The sequence below is a fragment of the Canis aureus genome, chromosome 21 (assembly GCF_053574225.1).
Source record: "Canis aureus isolate CA01 chromosome 21, VMU_Caureus_v.1.0, whole genome shotgun sequence".
Taxonomy (NCBI): domain Eukaryota; kingdom Metazoa; phylum Chordata; class Mammalia; order Carnivora; family Canidae; genus Canis; species Canis aureus.
In genome coordinates this window covers 39260262-39271803 of record NC_135631.1, presented here as the reverse complement: position 1 = coordinate 39271803, position 11542 = coordinate 39260262, and the positions used below count along the sequence as shown (strand labels likewise).

At 46.5% G+C, this 11542-nt stretch overlaps 1 protein-coding gene across 3 annotated transcripts in view; it reads left to right on the top strand.

Moving 5' to 3' along the window:
• The first annotated feature begins 3000 nt into the window (after window positions 1–3000).
• Window positions 3001–11542, top strand: part of NAPEPLD (N-acyl phosphatidylethanolamine phospholipase D) — a 54602-nt gene continuing 46060 nt past the window's right edge. Inside the window, exon 1 of one of the 3 annotated variants that reach the window (XM_077863936.1) lies at window positions 3001–3149. Coding sequence is in view for 1 of the 3 variants with exons in the window: in XM_077863938.1 (XP_077720064.1) it covers window positions 3551–3558 (8 nt within the window). In the remaining 2 variants the exon portion in view is untranslated. Of the gene's footprint in view, window positions 3150–3232; window positions 3559–11542 lie in introns of those variants that run through there. The other 2 variants (XM_077863939.1, XM_077863938.1) reach the window with 2 other exon arrangements.

Here is an 11542-nt window from a genome sequence, read left to right as displayed (position 1 = left end):
TCTTCAAGGTGGTCTCAAGACTAGCACTGGCCACCTGAGTGTTGTTATTAAATATCCTGTACATTGTGGTCAGCAAGTTGTCAACATCTGAACGGAGCTTCTGGAACAAGGGGTTCTATAGAAAATTAAGGGAAGGGGAGGGGGAGGCTTCATGAAGGAGGAAGGAAAACTGCCAGTTTAAAGTCAAGCCTTGCTGAAGCATTAGTGTGTCCATCTTAATTTCCATCCATCTTGACGTTTCTGTAGCAGTTTCCAAGGGAGCAGGACAAAAAATTTCCATGAGCAAAAAGTGGATTGGTATGGCAAGGTCTCTCCCTTAGGTGATGGCAGGGGTCCGTCAGGCAGATGATCTCACCAGTGCTGACTGACTGGGTGATTTCCTCATTGGTTTAAGATTCTATTTCTGGGGCAGCCTGGATGGTTCAGCGGTTGAGCGCCTGCCTTCAGTCCAGGGCCTGATCCTGGAGACCTGGGATAGAGTCCCACATTAGGCTCCCTGCATGAAGCCTGCTTCTCCCTCTGCCTGTGTGTCTGCCTCTCTGGGTCTCTATGAATAAATAAATAAAATCTTTTTTTTTTTAAAGATTTTATTTATTTATTCATGATAGTCACACAGAGAGAGACAGAGAGGCAGAGACACAGGCAGAGGGAGAAGCAGGCTCCATGCACCAGGAGCCCGACGTGGGATTTGATCCCAGGTCTCCAGAATCACGCACCGGGCCAAAGGCAGGCGCCAAACCGCTGCGCCACCCAGGGATCCCAAATAAAATCTTAAAAAAAAAAAAAGATTCCATTTCTGAGAGCGGTAAAATCGAATTCTCAGTTCGGAGATGTGAAGCTTAGCGTGAGTGACTCAATTTGGGGCCTGTTACCGGTTTTTAACAGTAACAATTTGAAGACAAATAGTTAGCATTATATGCTAAGTGCCTGACTTCCTAGGGGTGGCAGAGAGGGAAGGACAAATAAGGCTCAGTTCAGCAAGTCAGGATCTAAAATTAAACCATGAGTAAAATGCACAGGGTGCAGTATTCATTTTGCCCTGTACTGGGAAGCAGGGCAAAGTAGAAATTTTGCCTGGAGTGATCTAAATTGTTACACTAATCAGCTTTTCTAGGTCTAGAAAAAAAAAAAATCCAACCATTTAGCTTTAGAAGTTGTGTTGAGCAGTGATTACAACACAATCCATAAAGTTTATGTAGTATTCCAGGAGTTAAACAAGCATAAACATTACTCCTACTAAACGAATACAGCTTCAATTAAAATCTCAATGTTGTGTTAAAAGACCATTTATTCCTCCTAAACTCCACTGATTTATAGAGATGTGCTTATCTGAAGTACCTGCTCTCAAGGAAACAAGCCCGCCCGGTGAACATTCCTCTCTTCATAGTACCTGTGAGTATATGGAGAGAAGGGTTAGGAAGTGAACTTTTCAAACCACTTTTTTTTTTTTTTTTTTTTAAAGATTTTATGTATTTATTCGTGAGACACACACACAGAAAGGCAGAGACACAGGCAGAGGGAGAAGCAGGCTCCCTACCGGGAGCCCGACGTGGGACTGGATCCCGGGACTCCAGGATCGCGCCCTGGGCTGAAGGTGGCGCTAAACCACTGAGCCACCCGGGCTGCCCTCAAACCACCTTTTTTTTTTTTTTTTTTTTTTTTTTTCCGCCAAACCACTTCTTAAGCATAGTTAGCAAATGCAACACATGAGTTTAGAGAGTATCCTAGCTCAGAGGGAGAAAGTTATAAACCATGTTCTTGGGACAATCCTAGGAACTTGACTATGGACTGAATATCGAATGCCATCAGCCCAGCCTGCAGGAGGGTAAGGTTCACACCTGAGCCGATCCCTGTACTTCTCCAGTGTAACCCCTGCACCTTCACTTTCAGATGGCAAAATAGTCTGCCATCAGACTATTGCATTTTCCCGCAGCTCCATCTGCATCTGGGGCCCGTGTGTTCCTTTCCAACGTACCACCGCACCCCCCGAGTTCCAGAGGCACAAACAGAAGACGCTTAGGAAGGAATCTTCTTGCCCAACCATCTGCTGTTCAAGTTAACTTCACCGCGATTTCAACCTGTTTATACTACTTGAAACAGATAATGTGATCCTGCAGTTTAAAAAGAAGATCCCAGGGGATCCCTGGATGGTGCAGTCCGAGAAGTGTCTGCTTCCCTGCAGGTCATGACCCCGGGCTCCGGGGCTCCAGCTCGCAGTGGGGCTGCTTCTCCTTCTCCCTCTGCACCCCTTGCTTGTGCTGTCTCTCAAAAAAAAAAAAAAAAAAAAAAAAAGTACAATCTTAAAATTCTGGGAGAAACTCGGAATCACAATTTCATGCTCTTTAACCTGAGAGAGGGAAAAAAAACCCAAACAACCCAAGAACTGTGTGTACCAAATAGGCTGTGACATCATTTTATCATCTATCTATCTATCTATCTATCATCATCTATTCTTGTGACATCATTTTAAAGGCGAGGAGCGGCTGGGACAGGCGGTGCACACGCTTCAAATTAGTTTCCCGGCTGCCAGGCTCGCGGGCTCCCCAGTGCTCTCCACCACGACAGCGCCGGTGACGGAGGCCACCGAGATCCCATTTAGCTCTCGCAGTGATGGCTGGGGTCCAGCAACGTGCTCACGCACCTGAAAACGAGCTATTGATTAGGGGCCGGGGACCCAAAGCGGTCTGAGAAGGGTTTCGGCAGCGCGAACCCGAGGCGCTCGCGGGCGCGGGGGTGGCGGGTGGGGAATACACATCGAAGCGCGCACGCGCGTCCCGCGGTGCCTCCTTTACCAAGATGGCGCCGGCTCTGGGGTCGGCGGGGGCGGCCATCTTGGTAAGGGCAGGAGCGGCCAGCTCGGAAGGTCGCGAGTGAGTGAGTGAGCAGGCCACGTGGAGCGAACTTTGCCTCGGCCTGTGGGTACGGCTCGCGTCAGGGATGGCGAGGCGGCGGGCATTGAGGTGGTGCCTGCAGCTGCTGGCGCCCTCGGCGGAGCCGGCGCGTCGGGGCCGGGGGCGGAGGAACCCAGGCGCCGGCCGCCGCGGCCCTTCCCGCTGCGCGGGGGCGCTGTGCCCGGGGGCGCTGTGGGCCGCGGTGCATGAGAGGCCGCAGCGGCGGCGGCGCACGCGCCCTGCCGCCCCCAACGCCAGGTGAGCCCCGCCCCTCGCCCCGCCCCTCGCCCCGCCCCTCCTCTCGCCCCGCCCCCCCGCCCCGGGCGCCGAGAGGTCTGCGCTCTCGCTCCGGCTCCCGCTCCCGCTCCCGCCCGGCTCGGTGCTCCCCGCCCGCGGCGCCGCTCGGGCTCGCTGTGTCCCGGCCTCGGGCGGTTCGCGGGCGCCGAGCCCTGCCTCCTCCTCCTGGGGATGCTGCGCCTGTGAGGGGCGGGGGCTCGTTTGACCCGCGCGCCTCGGGAGCCGCGGAGCCCGCTTCGTGTTGCCATTCGTGTTCCTGCCCTCGGGGGAGTCCGCCGGCCCTGCGAGCCGCGTGGATCCCGTCCGGTCCGCACGTCGCCGGGCCGCCGCTCCCCGGGTCCGAGGACGAGCGCTGTATGTAGATGAATCGGTCGGCAGCTTCCTTCGAGCAACTTATTTCTTTTTTTAGCAACTTATTTCTGTTTCGTGTCTGATATTTACCTTTAAAAGAAAAAAAAAATCCATTCCAACAGGTTTCTCAGCTTGGGTCTTCGGAGTTCAGCAGGGAAGGGAGAGCGAGAAGAGAGGTGCAAGGTGGGGTGGGGTGGGCCGGGCCAGCCGGGGCTTTCTGGAGTTCTGGGTTTCCAGAGCGGGGCCCCCGCGGGCTCCTGGGGCTGGCGGGCGCCTCCCCCGCGGGCCGCCGACCTGGCCGTGGGCCGGAGCGCGGAGCTGCAGACGCCGCCGCAGGTCGGGAGGGCGAGGGAAGTCAGCCTTCCAAGAGCCATTTCGTTCTCGTCCTCGCCTTTACTGTTATAATATGACTCATCTCGTTTACTTTGGCTGAGAGCTTGGAGTGTTTGCTCTTTGATCATTCTGATTAATTTATCGAGAAAGTCATTGCTGAGCTACGGCTCTCTGGAAATCAGACCATTTCAATCTGTTACAAGTGGATACCTAGCAGTTTTGGTTCTGTTTTAGCTACACTGTTTTTGATTGAGCCTCGGACATCGATATCGTTGAGAAAGAAGTTATGTAATCTTTAAAAAGAAAAGGTTACCCATAGGCTACATCAGCCTGATGCTGCAAGAGAACATTAGGTCTGGGAGAGAAAATAATTAGGGCAGGTGCACTTGTTTAAGAATTTAAACAGAGATCGGCTTCACTTAAGCTCGTTGTGAGTCCACTGGAAATACAGCCCCAGTTTTCAAGAAAAAAAAATTTTTTTTATTACATTCTGCAGGCTTTCCTGCTGCAGGAATTTCTGTAAGTCTCCAAGAGGGGAAAATACTTAGAGTATTTCTCATACTCCATTGTCATTCACAATTCCAAGTTAAATTGTACCGATTTCATATTGCAGAACTTAATTTTTAAATTGGTCCAAGGATAATTACATGAAGGACATTTTAATACAAGCATTCCATTGTAGGGTTTTGGTTATGTTTTAGTTGATACAGTCATCCTCTTATGTTTGTTTGAAAGGACATTATGTTCCTTTGGTACTTAACGTGTTTGGGAGGCTGAGGGGATTTTTAAGAACATTTTGTCTGTTTGGGTAAAGTATTATTTGCCTTTGATTTTGTTTCATTCTGCTTTTTCTTTGTAGTGGTAGATGGCTGTGGATGTGGAGGGTTTTTCCGTTCTACTCTTCTTATGTAAATAAGAATATGCCTGGAGCTGGGGGGCTGCGTTGATCTGGCATTTTAGATTGAAAAGCATGCAGGTGAAAGAGTGTTTGCATTGGAGTATTATTGGGGAAATGAACTGTGCATGTAATTGTTAATGAGCACCTTTATCCTGAAGGCCTGTGAGGGCATGTATAAAATGGGCATTAAAAAAATCACTCCTTTGGGGCGCCTGGATGGCGCAGTCAGTTAAATATCCGACTCTTGGTTTCGGGTCAGGTGTCAGGTCGTGGGATCCAGCCCCAAAGTCGGGTTCCACGCTCAGTACAGAGTTTTCTTGGGATTCTCTAACTCTGCCTTTCCCACTTCCTCTCTCCCTCTCCCCTCTCCTGTCTCTAAAATAAGTAAATCTTTAAAAAAGAAAATCATTCAAATGATTTGCAGCATGAGGTTCAAGTAATATACCATTCTAACCGCTATATTACTGAAGTAAGTCTACCTATCTAGAATTTATAGTGCTCGACTTGTCTTTTGAATTAATAACTATTTGTTGTGTATTTAAATATTTTATTAACAGATTTTCGTGACAGATTATGTATGAATTCGTATATCCCCAGGGGCAGGTTTGTTATGTCAGAAATAGTCTTGTCAACTCAGTTGGTTTGATAACATAGCTAATTTACAAATGTCTTTCAAGTATTTCTGTATTTTAAGTTTGATTTAATAGGCATACAGTATGTGATGTTGTTAATCCCATTCCACAGATGAGGCAAACAGGAAACTGAGTGCCTGGGAGATTTTTTTTTTAAGATTTTGTTTATTCATGAGAGAGACAGAGGCAGAGACCTAGGTAGAGGGAGAAGCATGCTCCCTGCTGGAAGCCTGATGTGTGACTCGAACCCAGGACCCTGGCATCATGCCCCGAGCTGAAGGCAGAAGCTCAACCACTGAGCCACCCAGGTGTCCCAAGCCTGGGAGATTTTAGGCAAGGTCCCTTAGCACCACAGCTCTGGCCTTGCTACCTCTTGTAGAAAGGGGTACCAATGAAGCCAAGGTCGAGTGGTGTGGCACAGTAAGCTTTGGCCAGCATTATGGCCGTAGATTACACCCCAAACCTGTGTGTGAGTGGTATCATTGGTTATGGGGGTATGGGGCTTGCGTATAGATGGATCAGCATCAATTCAAAAGTGTAATTGAGAAACAACTTCATATGTACCCACTACCTAAAACAATCCACCTTTTCCCTGGAAGGCAGCAGATTTTCAGGTTTATCTAAATTGAAGTCTTCTTAGATGAAGGGACCAGTAGCCAACTGACTGAACAGCAAGTACCTGTATACTTCTGTGCTCATTTTTTTTTTTAAACAACATAAGTTTTTTTTTTTTAATTTATTTATGATAGTCACAGAAAGAGACAGAGAGAGAGAGAGAGAGAGAGAGAGAGAGAGAGGCGCAGAGACATAGGCAGAGGGAGAAGCATGCACCGGGAGCCCGACGTGGGATTCGATCTCGGGTCTCTAGGATGGCGCCCTGGGCCAAAGGCAGGTGCCAAACCACTGCGCCACTCAGGGATCCCTCATTTTTTTTTTTTTTTTTTTTTAAGATTTTATTTATTTATTCATGACAGAGAGGCAGAGACACAGGCAGAGGGAGAAGCAGGCTCCATGCAGGGAGCCCGACACGGTACTCGATCCCGGGTCTCCAGGATCACACCCCAGGCCAAAGATGGCGCCAAACCGCTGGGCCACTGGGGCTGCCCTTCTGTACTCATTTGTAATCTTTCTTGTTTTTAAGAGTAAAGTTGTCAGAATAAAGAAACACCAAGCTTCCTCATTGTTTCTGGCACTCCTTGAACTGGTGAGATGTATGTTTGTTTTGCTTACAGGACTCTGATGCTAGGACACCTGGACAACAGCAATAATTGGATTGGGAAGGTTTCTGTATTTGGAGGGTCCTCAGACTAGGAAGATGTTTTGTTCTTTTTTTAAGTTACTGTGTTCCTTCCTTTGGCTTGTTTGGAGAGTTTGTGAAAAGAAGTACTGTGTATATATTCAGAGTATTGTGCTGTTAGATGGTTGAAGTAACTAGGGACAGTTTACAGAGTTTCTAGACTCCCTTTAAAAAAAAACCTTAGGACCCATTTATCTGTTTATGAGCTAAACTAAGTAAAATACCCTACATGGGGTGAAATGTGTCCTTTATCTTTTTATGCAGATCATATGCTCTTTTGGCCCAGGTGTTTTTAAACATGATCATGATGAGAGCATGGCTAATGGACAGTCCAGGCTCTATCACTAGCCAGAGCTGGACCCTTGGAATGTCATGTCACCCTCTGGCCTGACCTGCTTCACCTTTAAAGTAAAGGGGTCACACAGTGATGAACGTGAGTCCTGGCATGGCCAAGTTAGAAAGGACTTTAGTACGTTCCGGTTCAACTTCTTAATTTCCAGATTTCCTGTTTCTGCTCTTGCAAGCGTTTTTAGCCTATCATGATACTGCAAAACTGAAACCTCAAAACGAGACTTTTCTACTGCAAAACTCAAACCTCAAAACGAGACTTTAAAAAAAAAAACATGAGACTTTTCTACCATTTCACAGAGATGAGGTACTTGTAACATTCTTGGATGAAAGTTAATTCCTGATTCTTTGCACATACAGTATCTCAATTTCATATGTAGATGCGATGTTTGGTGTGTATGAATGTATATATGATGCTGCTCAGAGCCTGTTTTTTTTAACTGGGTGAATATGAATGCCAGTGGGCATGTTGAATGTCATCACAATAAAGAATTTGATGGGGCAGCCTGGGTGGCTCAGCAGTTTAGTGTCGTCTTCAGCCCAGGGCCTGATCCTGGAGCCCCTGGATCAAGTCCCACGTCGGGCTCCCTGCATGGAGCCTGCTTCTCCCTCTGCCTGTGCGTGTGCTTGTGTGTGTGTGTGTGTGTGTGTGTGTCTCATGAATAAATAAATAAAATCTTAAAAAAAAGGGGAGCCCCGGTGGCGCAGCGGTTTAGCGCCGCCTGCAGCCCGGGATGTGATCCTGGAGATCCGGGATTGAGTCCCACGTTGGGCTCCCTGCATGGAACCTGCTTCTCCCCCTGCCTGTGTCTCTGCCTCTCTCTCGCTCTCTCTGAATAAATAAATAAATCTTTACTTTTTTTTTTTTTTTTTTTAATTTTTATTCATGATAGGCACACAGTGAGAGAGAGAGAGGCAGAGACACAGGCAGAGGGAAAAGCAGGCTCCATGCACCGGGAGCCTGATGTGGGATTCGATCCCGGATCTCCAGGATCGCGCCCTGGGCCAAAGGCAGGCGCCAAACCGCTGCGCCACCCAGGGATCCCTAAATAAATCTTTAAAACAAAATATTAAAAAAAAAAAAAAAGAATTTGACAAACTGTACTCAGTAACATTCTCTTGGTTAAGCATGAATAGGAGCTTTATAATTCCTTTTTGCTTAACTACCCAACTGTCTTAAATCGTAGCTTGTAATAATGCTCATCTCCAATTTACTATCAACTGTTCACATTTTAGTAAGTTTTGTTGAAGACCTAACTTTGCATTTATATGGTCCCTGAAGCCTAGAGTGATCATTCCTCCAGGTTTTTCTGGGACTGAGGTTTTCAAGAGGCAGGACTCTCGGTGCTAGAACTGGGAAAGCCCCGGGCACAGTAGGGTCCCCCTGCCCGAAGTTGTCTCTTCATTGAACTTGATTAACAGTTCTTCCCAGTTGGATAAAATGCCAGGTGGTTATGTGCTGGATGAATTTAGGTATCTTTTCAAAGGCAAAGAAAATATCTTCAAGACCTCATGTATATTACCTGTTTATATGACTGGAATATAGAGCTATATATAAAAGCATTATTTGTTCTTTTTTATATAACTTTGAGAGCAGTTTAGTGATTAAATAGATCACATCATCATTTGAAATCTCCATGTAAAATTAAAAGGGCAGTTATATTTATGAGGGAACTTGTCAGGGAACTACTAAGTGCTTTTTACTTTGAAAGGGAAAAAAAAAAGACATGGTTGAAAGCAAAAAAGGTTAGCCTTGGCAGTGAGACTGTTGGCTGTATTTACAAACTTTGAACCCCGTATCTGTTCAAGATAAATTTATTGGATTTTCCTTGCAGATTCAATGTGATTAGTGGAAAGAGCACGGGCTCTGGAATCTGATTCAACTTGGGTTGGATCTCCAGGTCCAACTGTTAACCAGCTTTTTGACTTTATGCAAACTATAAAACTGTAAACCTTTGGTTATATCACCCTTAACATGAGGATAATTTGTACCTCCTGGGACTGTTGTAAGGGTTGAATGAGATAACTTATTTATTTATTGATAAAGATTTTATTTATTCATGAGAGACACACGGAGAGAGAGAGAGAGAGAGAGAGAGAGAGAGAGGCAGACACAGGCTCCATGCAGGGAGCCTGACGTGGGACTCGACCCTGGAACTCCAGGTTCACGCCCTGGGCCGAAGGCAGGTGCCAAACCTCTGAGCCACCCAGGGATCCCCTGATAACTAATATATTTAAAGTGGCACAGAGTAAGTGCTTAATGAGCAGTAAACTAGCAGTCAGGTGTGCTGCTCGGTGTACCCATGTTTGGATCAGGAAGGATTATGTGTTTCCATAGCTTCCCTGAACTTCGCAGCTATGGTTATTGTCTCAGTCGGGATTAGTTTTGGGAGGTTTAGGATTAGGAAATTCTGGAGTGGGTATTGTGGCTCCTGAAGTCCTAGTTCTCTATGCCATTCCTAGGACGTGGCCCTCATACTCCGGGTGGCTCCGGCCAGCAAGGTGCAGGAAGAATAAAAAAGAATGTCTCCCTTGCCCTTAGGGAGGCTCCCAGAAGCATCTTGGAAGACTCCTGCTTGAATCACAAAGTATCATCAATATGGCTAATCCCCTAGTTGGAAAGGTAGGAAAGGTGGTCATGTAGCTGGTGCATAGCTAGTTATCCTAAGTGAAACTGGGGCTCTGTTACAGAAGAGAAAGGGAGGGGATTAGATCTTATGGTAAGCCTCTTCTAGTTTTGTTTTTGTTTTGTTTTTTTAAAAGCATTTAAAATTTTTTCATTTATTTTTTTTTGAGAGAGAGGCTGCATGAGCAGGGTGGGCAGAGGCAGAGGGAGAGAGTCCTTTTTTTTTTTTTTTTTTTTTTTTTTTTTTTTGGGAGAGAGAATCCTAAGTAGCCTCCACGCTCAGCTCAGTGCAGAGCCCAATTTGGGCTCCATCTCAAGACTGAGATCATGATCGGAGCTGAAACCAAGAGTTGGACACTTTACTGAGTTCCCCACAGGCGCCTCAGCATCTTATAATCTTTACCACTGGGTCACAACTTTACCACTATAGAAATTCAAGGTCTCAGGAATTCCCTAGGGTTTTTCAGTTTTGATTTCTGTAATTAGTAGTAGGAATGCCCTCTGTTGGCTTTTGTCTTACTGTCCTTTGGTTACTTGTGCTTCTGCTATAATTTGATTCCCAGTAAGTCTTTTTAAAACCGGTTAACTCTGGGGGCTCCTCAGTGGCTCAGGTGGTTAAGTGTTTGCTTTCAGCTCAGGCCGTGATCCCAGGGTCCTGGGAAGGAGCCCTGAGTTGTGGTGGGCTCCCTATCCAGTGGGGAGCTTGCTTCTCCCTCTCCCCTGACCCTCCCCTCATTGTATGCTCCCCCACGCACTCTTTCTCCCTCTCTCACAAATAAGTAAATAAAATCTTTTTGAAAAACCCTGAAATAAAAACAATTTTTTAAAAACTCTCAGTGAAGAAATTAGGAGATTAAACTCCTATTCTTCATTATTCATTCAATAAATATTTATTTTTGACATTTTTAAAATTTAACTTTTATTTTTTTAAACGTTTTATTTATTTGACAGAGAAAGAGAGAGAGAAAGAGAGAGAGAGAGAACAGCTAGAGAGTGGGAGAGGGAGAAGCAAGCAAGGAGCCTGATGCGGGACTTGATCTCAGGACCCCAGGATCATGACCCGAGTTGGAGGCAACAGACTGAGCCACCCAGGTGTGCCTCAATAAATATTTATTGAATACTCCTCATGTATAGGCTGCTCAGGGTTATTGGAGACAATGTGAATCATCATGGATTATGTTTCCTTTTCTTTTGGTTCGGCTTCCTAGGAGCACAGAGTCGAATTTGTGACTCAACTGGACTGAATACAAGTCTGTGACCTATCAGACTTTGTCTGTAGCGATGTGGTCTTCCCAGTCCTAGCACTGTGTGGTCATCCTGTGGTTATGTGCCCTCTCTAACTTGTAGTGAGGGGCAGGGAGGAAGACTAGGCTTTGTGGCTGACAGTTGCCAGGCTGACATAAATTTGAGGGTATCAGAAAGTCCCTGTGGTCCTTCTTACATGCCTGTCCTACTTTTATACCAATGACTAATTCAGAGTGGTTGTTCTTAACCGTGTGTATTGGAATCACCCACAGAGCTTTTAGAAGCTATCTGGGGAACCCCCACCTGACATTTTGATTCAGTAGCCTCGAGTATAATTTTTATTGATTGATTGATTGATTCATTCATTCATGAGAGACACACACACACACACACAGAGAGAGAGAGAGAGAGAGAGGCAGAGACACAGGCAGAGGGAGAAGCAGGCTCCATGTGGGGAGCCCGATGTGGGACTCGATCCCAGGCCCCGGGATTACAACCTGAGCCAAAGGTAGAGGCTCAATCACTGAGCCACCCAGGTGCCTGAGAATCCCAGGTTTAAGGCTTTGTAGCCATTGGCTTGGAAATACTTAAAGAGGAGTCCCACGTTGCTCCCTATCAGTTATC